At 41.5% G+C, this 19,751-nt stretch overlaps 1 protein-coding gene across 7 annotated transcripts in view; it reads left to right on the top strand.

Annotated features, from left to right (window-relative positions):
• Nucleotides 1-19,751, top strand: part of CUX1 (cut like homeobox 1) — a 283,475-nt gene that overhangs the window by 100,139 nt on the left and 163,585 nt on the right. For 6 of the 7 annotated variants that reach the window (XM_086475312.1, XM_086475313.1, XM_086475310.1 and 3 more), the window contains one exon: nucleotides 12,556-12,603. The exons of the other annotated variant lie outside the window; for it this stretch is intronic. In XM_086475312.1, coding sequence (XP_086331438.1) covers nucleotides 12,556-12,603 — 48 coding nt within the window. The remainder of the gene's footprint in view (nucleotides 1-12,555; nucleotides 12,604-19,751) is intronic. 7 annotated transcript variants of the gene reach the window in all.

Genomic DNA, 19,751 nt, shown 5'->3' with positions numbered 1-19,751 from the left:
ATACTGATTCTGAGAGTCCATTATCTCACTTTCCCAGTTTGTGTCCCCGCCTTTTTTTTTCCTAAGGATAGTCTTCAGTGTTTATCCTGACCTAGCTAAGAAAGAGATCAGTGGTTCAGAAATGTCAGAGTTTATAAGGCTGTAATCAGTTGGGAAAACTTGATATGCTTTGGGTCTTAAGAGCGCTTATTCAAATATTACATTTCCAAATACACTGTTCCTTCAGAAATTTAGAATAACATTTTTTAACTGCACAGTGTTAATAAGTGGCTGGGTAAGATCTAATCTCCTCTGAACAGTACCTTTTTCTTTAACTTTTGTTATCTCTGCATTTCCTAAGACTAGTTCACAGGACAAAGCGTGCTGTGCTCCCATTTTGTGCCTGCCGCTGTCAGTCCTCGGTGACTCTGGCCCACAGCTTCTAGCCATGGCCCTGCGAGGGTTCGTTGTGTGCTGAGGTTTCGAAGTGGCTCGTGGTTGTTAGGGCTATTAACTGTCGTAGGAATCTTGCACAGGAAGAGGCTGGCTCTGGATCTTTGCTTTAAGTAACATTTAAAAGCAAGCCCTTGTGGTATTTTGGAAGGGGGGTGTGCATCAGGATTATTTCTTACTGATGTTTTTTCAGGCAGTTGTAAGCCAGCCAGAGGAGAAGTAGGAGAATTTCAGAGCTTTCAGCAAAATTAGTAAGGTACTGAAAATGTGCAAGAAACCTCATGGAGTTCTAACAGCTTGGTAGGAGTGTTTTGGCTTTGCTGTGGAAGCCTTGGGAGCAGTCTTGGCTCCGGTGTTGTCAGCGGGCCTGCAAACACCCCTAAAACCCCAAAGCGTTTTAAGTTTGAGGGTTGTTGAGATTGGTTTTTTTGCATCACTTGCATTCATGTGACTCTGAACATGAAGGTCAGGGACTCAACAGATTACAAGGCATTGTAAAATAAAAAAAAAATAGCATCTTGAATCTCTTGAGAGAGGAGGATGCCATCTCCTTACTCAGGACCAGATCTTTCCCTGGGAAACACATTCTGGGTTTTAAATGCTGTACAATCTGAGCAATCAAATAGGGTTCTATATATGTGTCTTGAGGAACTGAAGCAAGTATGGTAAATAACAGCTGTGCCTATAAGCTAAGCTGTCATTTGTGATATTATTTCCATATGCAGCTCCCGGGACAGCAGAGAGCTGCAGATACCAGCACTGTGCTGTTGTGGACATGTCCCCAAAGCCATCAGGGCTTTTTTTGTTCTGTTTCTCACGGAGCACTATGCTGTTGCACTTTAACAGTGTTGCCTTTTGGTGTGCTTTTTTTTGAGGTTAGTGGTGAATTTTTTTCTGAAAATATTTTTGTGCTTCTGTATTTTCCTTATAACAGACTTCAAAGAAAATTGTTTAATAAAGATGTTTCTAAATAAATGTTTCTTCATGTGACTCCTCACTTGAGCTTTTCTAGATAGTACTGTCTCATCTGTCTGTCATACTTTCCTGTTACTCCCTTGCACATACAAAACTCAGTATCTACTTTCAGTCTTTCAATTTTGTTTACCCAGGTTTCGCTCCTGGGTTTAAGGAGCTGTGATCTTACCCATTTTCATCCCTCAGCAGCACTCGATGTCCATTTTGAGGTGTGTTAGGAATATTTAGCTTAAAGAAGTCTCCTGAACTTGGTGTATCCTTTGCTTTGGACACACAGGGATTTTTTGATCCAGTTAAAAGAAGCCTTCAGTGTTGTATCACATACTATTGTTTTTGATGTATTTGTTTAAGCACCTTGTAAAAAATTGTCATACGTATAAAAGACGGTGATTGCAAGAAGTTAAAATAGAATAGTTTTCTGGGTGTTGCAGGCATTGTTGGAATTCCTTTATAAGTCTCTGCGCACATCAGTCAGTGGGTTTTGACCTCCCTTCTTTTTTTCGAGTGCAGATTCACTTCTTTTACCAGTTTGTGCTAGACTTCTCATGACACTGGGTGTTAACTGGTGTTTCAGGTAAGCAGTAATGGAAGACATCTGCTGTCTGGCGAGGTGCATGTGTCCAGTAATAGTAGAACAGTATAAACGAAAATGGTGAGCTCCACAGCATCTCCCTGGGTCGTTCATCTATAGAAATGTATTTGTGAGAAGCCAAAGTTGTTAACAAAAGTCAATTTTTACGTAAGTGTATCTTAATTCAAGTATTTTTACTGTGTTGTAAAGAGTGGGAAAATGCTTTTGAGAAAAGTAGCTGACAGTTTGTGTCTAGTTTAGCGGTATTGCAGATCAAGGAAGTTTGCCACAAAGACAGGAATAAGGTAAAAAATTTGGAGGTTTGGTTAAAATGATTGTAGATAACTTGATCTGTAGTTGCCATATATAGTCATACAAGAAAAAGTCCGCACAAATCCTCCAGACGTTTATGGACTTCTCTGAATCATCTGTCAGAGCCAAACAGCTCCAGCCAAGAGATAGGGAATTTGTTAAACTGCATTAAGTTCGTAAATTGCTGTAGCCCAAAGGAGCAATTCTGCCTTTTTAGGGGGGAAGAGTAGGAGGGAGAAGGCAGGGAGGATAGTGCATTATGAAGTCTGTACTTTTGGTAAGAGTTTCAAGAAGATGAGTAACATTCTAAAGCTCTTTAAAAAAGAAAACAACCACAAAACACAGACAAAAAACTTGAACTAATTTCCGTTGCTATCATCAAAAGCCGGCATTCTAAATTTAGCAGTTTCCTATAGACGCTCAGCTTACGCTAGCAACAGTAAAACTATTTTTCCTTAAGTGCAGTTTGTCACCTCCCCCTTCTAAGTTAGTAGAAGATAAGCTTGTATTAATTCTGTTGATTTATTGTTATACAAGTATGCCTCATTTTAATCTGCTATTGAGTTCTTGTGATTCAGTGCTAGGCTCACATGCCTTTAACGATGGGAAGAAAGTGCACAGGAACGACAGAATGTGCGCTTGCTCTGTCTCTGTATTTCTGTCTGTCCTTTTTTAATCTTCAGTCCTCTGGGTTTCTTTTCCTGGTCTTTTTATCTCTTCTTCCCCGCCCCCCGCCAATACTGGAACAGCTCACAGTTCAGCACATGAACTTGGGAATTAGTCCCAGCTGAGACTCTGTATTACAGTTGCAAGGAGATGCTGCTGCTCAAAAGCACTTTACGTGCATTTTTTATTTCCAAAGTTCAACTAACAGTAAATGTATTGAATAAGTCTGTAACGAGCTTTTGCTTTCTTTCATCTTGGTGATTCATTTATATCTACTGTGCGCTACCAAAGCGTCTGTGTTACAGGCCTGAGCGTGTTTCGGTAGGAATTTTGCCAGGAAGCGTAAAGGCAGCAGAAGTTTGTTTTCTCTGAATTGCTTCTCTTACTGAAGCAACATGAAAAGATCTGTGCCGTATTTTTTTTTTTATTTAGGTCAGGAGGATGACAGTTATATTAATTTTGAGGTGTTTTTACCAGGTATGCTAAGTTAGGTGTAGTAAACCCTTTGGGTCTATATCCTGATGTTTTTGAGGTTGTCAAATTTTTTTTTTCCCCTCGAATTTCTCATCGTTGTAGGAATCTGAAGTTACCACTTCAGCTGCAGTTAAAGGGCAATGCCTGCTAAAGCAGGCGACTGGCCAGTGACTCCCTGCATAGAAGAGGTCGCAAAGAACATAAAGATGGCAAAGACGACGGTCGCGAGAGTTTTAGGAAATGTAGGACATGGATTTGCAGGACGGCAGGCTTTTCGCTCCGGCCCTCACGAAACAACTTGTTTTCTGTAGGAGCAACTGGCTTTTGAATAAAACTGAATGGTCAGGATCAAGATTAAGCGAGCAAATCTTATAAAAAGATTATTAGAGGATTGCTTAGTATTGGATTTTCTTGCGTAGGAATCATAGAAAAAGGCTGACTGTAATGATATAAATCAGTAAATACACCTGTGTTCTTACGTGCAGGTATGTCAGGGTATGATTAATGCACGGTCTGTCCGCAGCTATATTTTTAACCTGTATTTGAAAGATAAGTAGGGAAAACAATTTTGTAATATCTGATGTCTCGGCACTGACTCGCTGTGTGTTGTCCCATTCCCCCCCTACTTGCATACAGTCTGAGAGGATCTGTGAGGATGAAGCCTGGTGCCTTATTATTATATTTAACACAGAATTAGTCTTCTTGGAAACTCAACCTAGAGTTGATAGTTATATTTTGGAAATCTTTCCACTCAACCAATAACACGTTTTAGATCATGAATGTTTTTTAGTACTCTTGCATTTGCTAAAGAAAAATGTATATTGAAATTAATGATTTCTGAATGGTCCTACCCATCTTTTCCTTTGAGACTGAGGAGAAATCCGAATCTCTTGAGCACGGTGCTGCCAGACAGCAGCCAGGTTTCTGATTTCATCATCCAACAAGGCGAGACCGAGCGCTGAAGTAGGGTGCGCAGTGATTCAGACACAGCTCTGCTTGTGTGGAGGGAATATGGAAAACTACAGGCGCAATTATGGTTTCACATTAAATATTCTTCTTTTTAAATCCACCATGTGAAGCATTAGTCTGTGTTTGAACTGGTGTTGTTAATTGGACCGCAGTACTTAGATGCATTTTCTGCAGAGTCATGGCCCATGTCATTAGCTTCTCATTAGACACGTTAATTTTTTAAGACTCATAATAATTACTTTTTTTCAGAAGTTCCCCATTTTACACCGAAGAGAAACCTCTGTTCTGCAGGCTGTAATTCTGAGTAATCAGGGAAGCATTGTGAACTCTTTCTCTACAGACTTTCAAAGTGGAAAATGAGAGCACTGTAGTGGATGGAGAAAGAGTCCTGCAGGATGTGATTTGGGAGGAGTGTTAAGGATCTTTTTCACTGGAAACCTCAATTGCAGGGACAGAGCGCTGGTGGAATGATGAAGTTTTTGGAGGGACAGAGCAGTTCTGGTTAAAACTTGACAAATGTAGGCGAAGCTGTTTATTGGGATGCACAACTAAGCAGTCAGTTTGCTTTCAGTTTTATTGGACAGATGTACTCATCTAATAAAATCTGCAGGTACTTAACAGAGCTCGGTACCAACTAATTATCTTTTCTGTATGCAGAAATACTGGCCTAAGCCCTAAGAACGTCAGTTCCTGGGTTTCGCTGACACATGGCTATCCCGCTGGCAAGAACAGCACACTTCAAAGATTCTGAAATATTTATTTGGCTAATCAAATGGTTTTTCATTACTTAAATAAGTACTTCTGTTGACCTGGGATGATACGGATGTGTGGTTTTTTTCCCATGACAAGGGTCTGTCATGGCATGTTTGGTGTCGCCTGCAGCCTTCAGCAGGGACTACAGGGTTTGACAAGAAAGTGGGACAAACTGGAGGAAGAATCTCCACGGGGCCATTAGCCAGTATGTAGCCTTTGAAATTAATGTGTTTGTTAAAATTACACTTGAGTTTTTGTCTGTATTGGTGAGCTGTTAAATAACTTGTCCTTTTTTCTTTTCTTCCCCCCTACTGGAATTTTAGTGACCAGGTTTTCATTTTGTTAGAATTAGCTCCTTCCAAAGCTCTACCTGAATCCTTCTTGTTTGAATTAATTTTTTTGTTTCCTAGCAACTCCAGTTTTTAAGTTCTAAATTGTTTCTGTTCAATGTCTTCTCTAGCCAATGTTAACTTGCTGTTTTATAAATGACGGCAGGGTTTTAACAAGATTCTAAAAAGCACAATTCACTAAATTAATTTGTAAAGTTAGTTAAAAAAAATTCCTTTTCCATTATATATAGTGTTATGTGTGTGTGTATATGTGTGTATATATATACACTTACATACGTCTGTATGGGTGCAACAGTTCTTCTTTCACACAGTTGGGTTTTTTCAGCAGTTGTGAAGGTAACCAGTCTGTTTATACGCTGCTGCATAGGCACAGAGTAAACTTGTTAGCTTTTTGTTTATTTTAACTTGGAAGACGCTGTAAGAGGATTCCATTAAGACTCGTGCAAGTGAGTGGTGCTGTTGAAAGTGCCAGTCCCAGGCGCGAGGCAGCGCGGCGAGTGGGCACCTTCACCGGCGCCCCAGCTCCCTCGTGCCTGGAAGAGCATCGTGTGCCTCCTCGCCGGTGAGAGGGACCACAGGGCCAGCCCCACAACGCTTGCTCGCTCTAGAGCATGGTGTATTCGGACCCATATGGTTTACAGAGCTTGGTAGGAACACGGGTATGTCCACAGCCAAAGTCTTGAAACATCTCTGTGTGTCTGCTTTCGAGGCTTGCTTCCTTCTGGGCTTGTCATGTGGCTGCAGTTTCACAGAACGGTCTGAGGTGGTTAAATAGCAAAAATTCCATCTCTTTTCAAGGAATCTCTCGTGGTGTTTGTTCTGTAGGCTGGTTATGCCCTGTTTCGTAACCTTTCTGAAGCGCAAGCTTCTCCCATGAATTACAATGCATGTGTTTTTGCTTAATATTCTACTTCAAGCTAAAGTCTGCTCTCACTAAATCAGCCTTTCACAAATGGAATATTTTTTCACTTCTTGCTGGGTGGGTCCATACACTGAAAAATAGGTCAAGAACAGTAATCTAAATCTACTGCTAATAAATAATTAAAGCTAATGGAATTTGCACAAGATCTGTGAGCTGAAATATTTCAGAAAGTACCGTGGTGTACATTTTGCTACTGTAAATCAAGATTTTTTATTTATCATTGTGCTAGGTTGAAACATATCTATAAATGTAACTTTAAAAGATTTTTTTTGTACAGAGAAAATACTGACATGTTAATGTATTAAAATAACTAAAAATATCATAGAAAATTGATAACATCATGATTCATTCTTTAATGATCTGATTTCAAGTAAATACTTTAGCAGCCTTAAGCAATAAGAAGGTTTATATCTCATTAAATCATAGTGTAAATTGAGCAATAAATTGTTTGCTCATATGATTTAATTTGCCTTATATTTTAGGAATTAAATAAGTCGTCGACGCTACTGTATAATACCTGTTCGGACACCTATCCGGGGTTTCAGTTTTGTATCTTTTAGAGCAAAGCAAAGTGGAGCTTGCTGGAACTAATTAAACATAAAGACTGAAATGTTTCCCTTAGGATGGCTCCAGTCACATGTGCCCAGGATCTCTGGTGAAAAAATGGCATATTCTGGATTTTTTTCATAATTGTGTGTGGAAAGTAATAATACTTAAAACTTGTGTATTGGGGAGTGAGCATCTGATTGAGTGATCCCAACTTGTTCACCCATTTACCTATAGCAGGGTGAAGCATATATGCTTGCTGGCTCTCTCTAATTAACCAGCAGAACTGCTTACTACTAATTAGAGTTAACTTGCTGATTTCTGTGTTTCACAGTAACAAATTGTGTCCTTGAAGTATCTAATAATCAAACACACCTTGGAAGTTGATGCCAGCATTCTTCCCGAATCCTTCATGCTTAGCTGCTTTTTCCTTCTTCTCCTTTCAGCTGTATTTGTAGGAAGGAGCAGCTCAACAACACTATCGAGATGATAGCTGTGTGGACAAAACATGTGGAGCCCTGCCTGTGGGGGTGCACAGATAAACATCCTCCCAAAAAATGACAAATACCGATCATACCAGCATGCTGTCTCTTGAACAAGGGCTTAAACCTGGCTGCTGATTTTTGACACGGGAGTTCCTTTTGAGGCCGTGCTATTTCATCTTTACATCTTGATTGAACTGACACATATCTTCCCGCACAGTCAATATGCATTGGGTTCTGTTCTGGGTTGGTTTCTTTCTTTCTTCCCTTTTTTTTTTTTTCCTCTTTTTTTTTCTTTTTATAAGTTCTTATAAGAAAGTATCTGGATGTTCAGCCCTGCCAATTTGAGCGCAGGGCCACTTGTTAGTTCCTTATTACGTGTGGGCTAACGAGGAAGGAAATGCGAAAGGGTGAGATGGCAGGAAAGCGTTAGCATCTCGCTGGTGATGAGGCAGCTCAAGAATAGATTGTGACAGCTGAACTAATGATGTCACTGATGCTGGTACAAGTGGGCTGCTTCTCATTATGACTTCTCTGCCAGACATAGTGACATGCACCAGCCAATGCGTGTCTCGATTAGACGATACATGGAACAAATCATAGGAGATGTGGCACAGGAGGCGTGTGATAGAACGTTTGCCCAGGTTTTTGTTTTGTTTTATTTTACGAGAGCACAGTACTTCTGTAGAAGAGAATGGTGTGTAGGTCAAGCTTAGCCTTGCTGGACCACTTTGTCAAAGCAGGGTCGCAGGGCTCTTGTGACATTTAGAGATAAGCATTTTGGAGGTAAATGAGGTAGAGCAGTCTGTGAGGAGATCAGAAGGTGCTTGTGTAGCTTCAGACCTCAAGTGAATTACAAATAGTGTTGGTAGCCTGACCATTGATGTGTCCTGTGTGCTGTACACTGTGTATTAAGATAGCGATAGATAATGTAGTTTAGTTGTCAGAAAGATGCATTTGTTGCCCAGATTTTACCACAGATTTATTCTTGGTTTATTTTCCATAGAATTGTTTTTAATGAGAATGGAAAGGGAGTTAAAAATATTTGGATTCAGATTTCATTGTGTAGCTACTTGATCAAAATATAAACTTGTTGTTTATACTCTTGTAAAGGGAAAATGCTGTATTAGCTTTCAGCTATCAGGTTTGATTCAGATAATGATACAGCATCCTAATTCATAGTTTCTACATCAGATATTGAGTTTGTCTGTGATAGAGCCTTTTTCAGAAAACTGCTCTACCCTGATAAATCATCCACAGAGAGAGAGAGAGAGAATGCGCATGTTCAGATGGCATGGAAAAATAGGCTAATAATGTGATTGTATAGGAGTACTCAAGTATTTCAATGCATTTGTGTTGATAAATTATCATTTGTTGTAATGTTCGGTTGCATGTACCCTGTTTAGCTGTTCTGCTTGATCGCCATGACTTGCTAGCTGTATGCCAGTGCTGGAGCTGGATGCTTTTCCTGTTTTGATCACATCCCAGGCAGTAAAGGCCACTACACTTTAAACAGATAATAAATCATGTGGTGTCCTTGCTAACCAACATTACAGATTCCCCTGGGCCTGAACTGAATGTCCTTCTTTCAGTTCAGTTTAGTGCAAAGAAGGTAAAATTCTATTTGATGTTGGTGTAATATTTTGAGACAAAGTCTGATGAGGAATTTTTCCAAACTGCCCAAAATAAATCTCACCAGCAGAGTTTTAGCTGGTGACTCGAGGCATATGTATTCCTGACTTCTGCCTGTTTATTTTTATCTCCCTTTTGTTGTGAACTGTCTGAAGTTTTGATACTGTTTAGCCAAGGAAGGAATTATAAAAGTAGCCTATAAACTTTCTCCAAGGCAGGGAAGAAGAGAGGAGAGAAAACAGAAAATGGTGTGAAGAAGGTGTTTATACCTTCTGTTGCGGCGGGCGCCATTTACCCGCTTACCTGCATGGCGTGTTTAGTTGCATGTAAAATACCGGAGCAAATTCCTTGCAGTTACTTTTCTTAGACTGTTTGCTCGGTGAAGATAATGAAAGTGCGACGCTCTGTCTCTGTTGTTCAGTTGCAACAGATTTCAAGTTATTGCTAAGATTTCAAGTCGTCAAAGCATTTTACTCTGTTAAACTGTGTGCTCTAATGATCAGCGTGTCCCAGGATTGCCCCAGCTTGATTACTGTGACTGATTGCTGGCCAGTGGGGCTGAATCACTTTAAGCTGCATTCTCCTCTACCATGAAATGTTTTAAAAACAATTTTACCAACAACAAAAGCTGCTGTCTGAATCAAGCACAACACATTGTCCCATTATGGCACAAATTCTGCTTGGTAACGTTTTGATTGCTGGGATGAGTGTTCAGTATCCTGAATTTGCTGAATGAAGGATGTGTGGGAATATGATTTTGTACTTGAAAGCTTTTCTCCCTTTTTGACAGCTTGACCAACTATTCTCTTGGCTTTGGGATGCCCCTTCTATTCCTTCCCACCCCCCCTGCTTCTTTCCCTCTTCTCTCTGCTATAAACAACCACCACCACCATCATCTCTCATTATTAAAGATGAATATGAAGGCAAAGTCCTGACATAGTTTATATCATGAAATAAAAAGTGCTGCAAATCCCGTCTTTCAAAAGTTAGCACGTGTCAGACAGTGCAGTTGGATAGCAAGCTCTTGGCCAAAGCTCACCACCACACAGAGGGGAGCAGGGCTTACGTCCTGCTGCCGCCAGAGCTGGCTGTGCGTTATTTCACCGAATGCCGTCGTGGTGCTTTGTCATCTGCCGATGTACCTAGGGCGCTTGCTGATGCTCACGCCGTGTGCTTAGGCAGTGGGAATAATGCCCTGCTCTTGAGAGCCCTGAAGGCAAGAGACTTGGGGCTGGGATGGAATTAGATCTCCTGTATTTCTGCTTCCAGCTTTGACATCAGTTTGCTGGCTGGCGCCAAACTAGCCAGTAAATTCAGAGGCAATACCAGGAACAGCAGCCCTAAACCCAATGATTTCCTACCAGCTGAGATTTTTATGTCAAAAAATGTTGCTTTGCTTGCATGGTACATTTTTTCCTGGTTTTATAAAGGGTGCCAGTACCCTCACTGTGCATTGAAACCCACACTGTCAGATTTTGGCCCTGAATTGTGGGCATTTATTTTGCTATCGATGGTTATTGTTACTTTCTTCAATGTCATCGTCATCAGGTTACAAAGAAAACACGTTTATAAAACATACAAAGCCCTCTGGTCTCCCAGAGTAGTCAGGAAGTGGGGAAAAGCTGCTCAACCTGCCAGTTCGCTTTGGTAGAGGTGTAATTTGTAGATGTCCATGATATACAAGGACAGTATCTAACCTTTTTCTGTCCTAAAAGAGGCAGCAGAAAATATCAGGAAACATGTAGGTCACTTGACTTGGTCTAAGAACAGAAGCATCGTTTGGTTTGGTGTTGAAGAAGGAGCTTATAAAGCCGAAACGTTATTCTTAACTTGATAGGGATTAGCTGTATGTTAGTGCAGTAACCATGTAAGAAGTGAAATTTGGCTGATCGTTTGTCTTTGATGGCTTCATTTGCGTTTGGCCCCTAAGCATTTCTCAGGGAGTGGGAGAACTCCTGATACTCCAACTCTCTGCATGACTTGTCATTTAAATGACAAAAAGCACTTCTCTCAAAAGCCTCCTTTTCCTTCAGGAAAATCAGATTAAATCCAGGGCTGAGGGTGTTTTGGTGAGTGGTTTAATATCCAATATGTTGCATGACTCTAGATGTAAAAGTTAATGCATTGGAAAAGAGAATTTCACAACTTTTTAAGGTCACCTTCTTTTCTGAAAGGCCCAAGGCTTCAACGGACCCTTTTTATGTAGAGAAGATACTTCAAAGACGTCTTTATGACCTCTTGCATGACGTTCAGGGTAGCTGAGGGACTGTGGCCTGTGTGAAGCTAGGAAGATTTCATGGTTGCTTAAAGCAGTTTGTGACTGTCCCAGTTGCGAGCAGTATTCTCAGAGCATCACAGGACTCTTGGTTGGAGGGGACGTCCAGAGGCTGAGTAGATCTCACCTGGCCCTAAACATGAGTCTTCAGTACCCACACTAGGTCTGGTCAGCTGTGCCCTGGAAATCTCCAAGGATGGGAAATCCACCTTCTTCCTGGGTAACCCGCATCGGTGCTGCCCTCCTAAATGATGCAGCATCATGTTACTGTTTTATACCTCTTACAGATTTATTTCTAGCTCTAAGTGTACTATGAAGTCGCTGCTTGTGCCTCGTCAGTGGGATACACAGCAAAAATAGGAGTCCAGCTTCTTGGCTGTGCGTGAATAATACAGTGTCCTCTACAGAGTTACAGGATTTTGTTCTTCAGACATGCACATAATGAGAATTCTGAGAATTCGTAAGTGAATTAGGCCCAAACCAGCTTAAAAGTGGAGCCACTGAGAATCTTCTGTAGGATAAATACACCTCTGTTGTTGTAAATCGGTTGCTACATAAAAATATGCTGTAAACTTTTAGAGTAATTCTGTGGGCAGCATTTTAATGAATTTTGTAGCACTGAGCATGTTGTAATTTGGAAGAAGAAATTTTGAGTTATACAGAAACCAGCAAATAATACTGCCTTCTTCAGTGTGGCTGTCTCCAGTTCTCTGATGGCCAGAGTCAGAGCACTCTTGAGAAAATAATACATAAATTAGATCTTTTACAAAATTGCAACACTCTTAAACGAAATGATGGTCCACAGTCATCTTCCTTTAAGCTTAGCTTCCGTTTGTGGAAATTTCTTTGGCGTAAGTTCAGAGGTATAGCTGCTGTTGAGGTAGATAGAGGCATTTACTTCTAATCGCATTAGTGTTTCAGCTGAATTATGAGATTGAAGGCGTTCAGTGCTTACCCAACACCACTACAGTTCTGTTAATTGATACTGTTTGCAACAGATAGATGTGTATGTCAAACTGGAAATGCAGACTTGTTCAAAATGAATTCTAGGTATACTTTTATTTTAATCGAAGCTCCTGTAAAATGCAATCAGAATTTAAGTAGTATTTCAGAACTGAAAATAGTGTTAGGAAAGACTTGACAGTGACTTGTCCTTTCAGATTTTTCTGATGAAATATTTTGCTTCTGTCTTCTAGGACCTGCGCAAACAGGTAGCTCCATTACTGAAGAGTTTCCAGGGAGAGGTAAGAGCTTACGCTTCTCCTGGTGCTTTCGAGATTGCTTCACATGAGGCTGGTGTGCTGGCAGTCTTTCAGCGTGGCCGGGTGGGTCCAGAGCCCTTGAGCAGAGAGCGCTGCAGGGGTTCAGCCCTTCTGCATTGTGGTGCGTGCGGGATACGCCTGCGATGGCTGGGCTTGTGCTGGACGAGCTGAACTGGTCAAATCACTTGGCCTTCAGCATACCTGAGCAGAAGCTCATCGTGGCAGTGACTGAGGTGGCACACGCTACCTCGCTATGCCCGAGTGCCTTGATGGCTGGCACGCTTAATCAGCGTGATGTAATGTACCTATGCAAAAATGTGAAGATAGTACAAATTGTTTTCACTGTAACCTTTTCAGCTGTAAAACGTTGTATTCTAGAGGGCTTGATGGAGAACCTTAAGTTGGCAGGTGTTTGTTGGAAAACCAACAGAAAGCGTTAACAGCTCTGGTGCTGGCTCTTACTTTGATTTCTCTTCGCGCTGCTCCGCTAAGAAACACATGATTAGAGTGATCACAAGTTTAAAAGCCAACTGTTGTTGTTTTGAAGAATTTCCATGGGAAAAGGCAGCTGGGCCAATTACAGAATTTTACATTTTAGCTGTGGACAGCACTGCAGCGCTCACTTCACGTGAGTGCTTAAGCCAGATGGGAGCTGTTGTACTGCCTCTAGGAAAATGTCGTGTGCGAAGTTTGCAAATTACGTTTCTCCTGATAAAGATTAGTGCCTGTGTGGGGTGGTACATTTAGATCTTAGCTCACACTGTTACACGTTGTAGAGCTCTGCTCTTTATCTGTGTTAAAGCAGCAACACTTTTTACTTTCTCAGTCTGTAAGTTGGCTGATTTTATATTGCTGCAGTTCCCATCAGAGCACAGAGAAATTCCGAAGTGCGTTTCCAAAAGTTTTAGGGAATTAAGTGCACAACTCCCATTATCTGTAATGAGGGTTGCGTTTCTGATTACTTGTACACCCTGCTAAATAGGTATCCCAAATAGGCGATGATTCCTCATCTTAAAAGCAGTGTGGTGGTTTTTGTTCTACAACTGATTTCCCAAGTCTTGCTAGAAATAAATAAATAACCAGGACAACGTTGTCCTTGATATATCTAATAGTAATTTGTGAGAACAGAGAATGACTTGTGTGAGTCTGTTTGCCAATGGAAATTTACACTTTAAAATTGCTCCGAGTAGATTGCAGTGCTCTTAAAACCTTTTCACTTTAGTTTCAAGCTCGCAATGCGCTGACTGAAAAGTGTATGTGTGCTTTCAGCACTGTTCTTTGATGAAGGGAATGTCTGAGGATCAAGTAGGAATCATAAATCCAAGTCTGGCTACAGTGAAGGCAGGTTCTCCCATTAGATCTTGCCTGTTGGAGACAGCTCACGGTTACCTTGGTGTGGCTCTTACACACGCCTCTTCTGTAGTTTTGCTTCACTAATATAAACTGAAGTTTACGTTGGTATAAATTCAACCTCACGAGTTACAAGAGTAAAATTTGTTGCTAGAAATCCTCTCTTACATAAATGAAACACAAACACATTACACAATTGTGATGCTGCATCTCGGAGCTGGTGATTCCAGTCTCCCTAATCTAGACAGGGTTTTAGAAACCTAAAAAACCTGAACTAATCGTGATTGACTACATAAATGCAGAACATTAAACTGTGAATTGTGGTATTTGATTATAGATGTAATTACTGTATCTTGTTTGGGAGACAAATCAAAAATACCAAAAATATTAGCCTGGTGTGTTGAGTTATATTTTATTGTTCAGTGAATTGATTTGGTCGCTGTTTATTGGTAACGCTGACTCAGAAGGATCATGAGATGGATGCTCCAGGTATCTCTAGAGCAAATAGTGTTAAGTGTACAGGCTTTTCTCCATTTCAGATCCACTGGAGATGCCTCGACTTACTGTCCCCTGAGATGGCTCCTCAAGCAGTATTGCTGGGGGCAGGACCCCCACCCCGCGAGCTCTGTAGGATTGCTTGGCGTTAGCGCGAGTGTTACCTGTTAGGAGAGATGTAATGTCCTGGGAGCAGGTGGCAGAGGGACCTTTGGGTCGCACGGTGCGTGTACTTTGGGATGTGAGCAGGGACGAGGAAGGAGGAATAGGGAGTGATTTGCTCCTGAGACGCTCCCTGCTTCTACTACACAGACTTCAGTTTTCAGCCCCAGACTAGGATTTTGTTATTTAAAAAAAACCCAACAACAGGAGTGAGTAAATAAAACAGAGATAAGCGGAGAAGTAGTGAAAATAGCTGTTTTCTAGAGTCCTATCTGCTGGAGAGCGGGTGTCCTCGAGCAGCAGGTAGGGACTGCTGGAGGAGAGCTTAGGTTCACGCTCTGTAGGCACTGTGGATGGTATTACCGAACTTTGGAGCACCGCCTTCTCCTCACCAGTTGCTTGTACAGAAGCTAGGAAAAAGGGTTCTTGCATGATGCAGCTTCTTCCTTTACCATGGGGGAGAGTCTCCACCACATTTTTGCCTCCTGACTCCTGTCTCCACCCCTACTGCTATTGCCCCATCCTCTTCTTGATCTCTAATGACAGAGCTAAGGAGGTGCTTATTGCATGTCCACGTGATAATAAATTACAATTCCACTTCAGAAGGGAAGCTGGCTTTTTCATAGCCCATGCAGGATGACTGTTCCACAGGGGTCTGGGCACTAGGGAGGGCCAGAAGATCGGAAGGGACAGAGAGCTCCCGAACGAGCAAAGGTATTTGAGTGGCTTTACGTGGCTATTGCTGCGGTCCTGCCGACCCAAGGACTGGCTCCTCACCTCCTGCCTTGCCTCAGCACTTTTGCTAGTGTGATGCCACGGTGAGCACAAAGTTTTCTTTTTTCCCTTTTTATGCTGGCTTAGTTTTCTGCCAGGTTGGTTCACTGGAGCAGCTCACTGCAAGGCAGGGGAGAGGCCAGGAGAGCAAAGCCACGGGCAGGAGGAGCGCAAATGTGCCAGCTTAGGTTGACTTAAACTGCCCCTGAACTGTACCCTCGGTGAGCCTGACGTGACTTGGAGAGAGGTTAACTTAAGCTCACATATTTAAATATCCTCCCAAGCATGCTTTATGGGACATCTGCTTGTAAACCTGTGGCTAGTTGACTTTTTTAAATAAATCCACAGGTCACTTCAGCCAATTTCTCTTTTTGGTTTGAGTAGGAATATTGATACTTCCCCCTTCGTGTTTTCCCTTTGTATAATATGACTTTATAAATAACCCCCCCAAACCAGAACACTCTGTATTCCGTAGGTATTTATCTCATTCATTCAGAGGAAAACTGTTCCAGTTATCAAATATTCAGTTTCCATTAGTAGTTGGAAATAACTTTTTTTTTTAATAGATCTCGGTACTTTAAGTAACTGGGTTTTTTTGATGACAGTTAAAGTAAAAGCATTATGAAATGGAACTTAGCATACTACAAATTTTAAAATGCATTCCTAGCTCAATGTGAGACCCTGTTAATTCATCACAGTAGTATAATTTTATTACTGTACTTTTTCCTTATTTAGGATTTTAATGGAAATTTGAATGTAGGGGTTTTAAAATTAACAGAATGTTGTGTCTGATTCAAACCTGATGGTACTGTTCTTGTGATTTTTGTGGGTGACTTTTCTAGCTTTCCTGGAAGATCTAAGGTCTGGATGATATAAATAGGCTGGTGTGAGCAAGGCAGTTAGAAGTCATTAATTTAATAGGTGTAAAATTCCTGTTGTTTCTATCTTAAATTATCTTTTTTTTTTTGCTTACTATTAACCTGAGGATGCAACTTATCAATGGTTTGCTCGCCATATGCTGGGCTAAATACAGGACAGAATCAGAAAAGGCTGAAGAGCTTTATCATTCAATCATAAAATGATTATATATAATTTGCAACTTGGCAAGGCACTCCTTCAAGTGACCATCTAAATAAGCTTTGTTCCGAGTAGGGCATTGTGCGTTACCATGTTTACAGCAGCGGATGGATATGTGTACATGAAATCTTAAAAAAAAAAAAAAATAAAAAAAAATATATATATAGTTATGTTCTTGGGCTATGTTAATGTACAGAACTAAAGTTGTGGTATGGAAATCTATTTGTGAAGTCATCAAATAGATATTTTAAGGCTGGGAAAGGATTTCCTGAGGTCATTAGCATTCTTTTCATGTGGCATAACAGCACTGTCCAACAGTAATGCAGTAATCCCTCATTTGGAGAACCCTTGAAGGCACATGCTCCAAAACAACGCACTGGACTTCATTTCTGTGAAAACCATTTCTCATATTCTTCTCACAGAGCAAGTACTTTTAAGGGTATTGCCATTCTAATGAGACCACTCTGGCTCCCCGCTTAGCTGAATTGCTCTTTAAACTATTAATTTGGTCAGTCGAGTAATTTAATAATTTTCCATATGCAGACAACAGAAGCTGAAAATCAGTTTGGTGTACTGGAGCTACTAATCATGCCTTTGAAGGAGTACTCTAATAATGTGTGTGCCTAAACAACTTCAGACGTACTTTCCTTCAGCATTTTGAAGGAGTATTCCTGATCTGATATTAATCTTTTTTTTTTTTTTTTCTTTTTTACCCCCTTTAATTTCCTTATGTTAAATTTACAAACCTAATTAATACAATTTCTTTCCTGTAGGTTCACTCCATGATGGCTCAATTAGAGTAGCAGTAGAACTGTGGTTCAATATTCAGGCCAGCTTCATAATTGAAAACACATTTTCTTCTCAAAAGCTGCAGCTGGTTTGGTTCTGCTCATGCAGAAAAGGATATAACCTTGCATAACATAGGAAATGAACGGTTGAGAGAGAAGCCAAATTCAATTTCAGTCAGATATTTTGAGGATAAGTCCATGATCTATGGAAGCAAGGGAATGAAAAGTGTGTGTATGTGGAAAGCAGCGTATTCAGCACTCTATTAATCACGGCTAGCCTGGGTGCTGTTGTGTGCTGTTGCGTTAGCACTGATTCTAGTACAGAGGCTGGAGAGCAGCCAAGCACTCCAGAAGTTAACCTCTTAAAGACCCTGAGCTGCTTTCTGTTGAATAAATGTAATTTTGTGGTCAGAAATAAATGCTTGTGATGTAGCAGGAGCTTTGAAAACAACAGCGTGGCAAAGCTATTACAAATTGCTCTGTGTTGGGGAAGTCAACAGCATACATCAAAATTCAGAGCTCACGTCGCGCTGATTTAGGCCCAGAGCTTTTCTGCTTTTCATTGAAAGTCCCGTTAAACCACTCCGTGTAACAAAATGGAGTAAATCTGATATTTTTTGGCGGGTAATTATTTTCTTTTAACGTCCACTGCACGGGCGTGGGTGGTGGGTAATTTCCTTGGTATGACAGGAGCACGGGGACGGTTTTGTGCTTCGTCTCGATTCTGTTCCCAGCACTAGTGGGGATGGGAGAGAGGCGCCCAGCGTGCTTTTGGGGTAACAGCAGCTCAGCAGCGGTTCATTTCTTTGTTTACACAAGTGTGTAAATGATTATTTATTTATTTTTGGCTGCCTTGATTGCAGTTTAAACAACATCTTTCCTGAGGAAGGTGATTTAAATATGCTTCAGCATCTCAAAGGCAGATGCATTCTCCCTGATGAGCATGTAGGATGTCTGCTGCTGGCACTGGGCTGGCAGTGCTGGGTCAAAAACACCCCCAAGAGAAGAGATGACTAACTCCAGACTGATGGACAGAACTGTAGAAACACAGAGATCTAGAAATACAGTCAGAGCCTCTCCTCTCTGTACCTCTTTCTCCTTCCCATACTGGTGCCTTCCTGGGACAAACCCCAGCTATTGGAACAACAGGCAAGGTCTCAAACCTAGCCTATATCACCCGAAGGAAGCAAGAGGCACCGTGCACCTTTCTGAAGCTCTTGCAGGTTCATCTCCATCCCATCCAGTGCACAGGCAAGTTGCACTGAGACAGCAGGTACCACTAGGGTAACTTTGGGGAGGAACAGCCCCAATTCTCTTATTTTTATATAATTGACAAAGTGCTGAAATTTCTGTTGGCAGCTGGTGGGCTGTCTATATTAAGGCCCGCTATGCCGCTGCCACGCGTTTGGGTGAAATGCTAACAGTGGTGGGAAACTATTTATGCAAAATTTAGACAGGCAGCACTGTTTCAGTTCGCAGTGTCAGGAGTATCTTCTCATCCTTTTAAAAAAACTGAGCTTGAAGTGTGCTGGAAGGAATGGGGATGGGAGGGCTGTGCCGGGCGCGGTATTCTGCCGAGTGTCATTATAATCCAGTCCCTGTTTCTCCAAATATTTCTGTATTTATTACAAAATTACTACGAGGCTCTGTACAAGCCAGTGTCTGGCCTTGCTTTGCTGTGATAGAGAAGCAAGAGGGTAAGTTCAGTATAGAATTTTAGCAAAAGGTTACATTTTGGTATTTATGTGCAGGTGGATTTTGCACAAAGGCAGTTGATGAGCTCGTTCTTGCAAAGATTCCTCTGCCCTAATTTTTTAAAAGACATAAACAGAAGTTTGGATCATCCATAAGGGAGAAGAGCAATGGTGGGTTCTAGGTCACTGTTGACGGAGGCAGGAGGAGAGGCTGACGGGCAGGTGAAAGCACCCACTCACTTTACTGTGTAGCTCCTTCTCCTGCTGGGAAGCTGGAGGTGATGTGGAATAGCACAGGCTGCTCTGCCCTGGCAGGAGCACGCTTTTCCTCCTTCCTCCCCTGCCCCACTTTGCTCCACAAAGCATGGCTGGGCTGGCCGTGCCAGATGTCCTCCAACCCATCTTGTGCTGTTGCAGAACTTCGAGGATCAAAAGTGGCAAGCTCTGACATCTCCCTGGTTAGGGGCACAGCAATAATTTGCTGATCTATTCTCTAGAAAAATGTTCTTTTGATTTTTTGGGAAGTACATGTCCCCTGTTTGGAGCTTGTCTTTTTCTTACTTCCTGCCATGTGGTTTACCTTTTTTTGCGTTAGCAAATTTTGTGACTGGCCCGTGCGGACCGAGGAGCGAGGCTAGGATGCAAAGCGTAGAATTCCAAGGGTAAATAATTACCCATGCGCATGAGGTGCTCCCAGACAAACTGGGGCACCCCAGATGTTTCACACAGGGTTCTTACTCCCTTCAGATGTTCAGATACAACATGATTTGACTAATCAGTAGCACCCACA

The sequence above is a fragment of the Leptosomus discolor genome, chromosome 18 (assembly GCF_034619465.1).
Source record: "Leptosomus discolor isolate bLepDis1 chromosome 18, bLepDis1.hap2, whole genome shotgun sequence".
NCBI classification, from domain to species: domain Eukaryota; kingdom Metazoa; phylum Chordata; class Aves; order Leptosomiformes; family Leptosomidae; genus Leptosomus; species Leptosomus discolor.
This window is presented reverse-complemented; position numbering and strand designations above follow the sequence as displayed.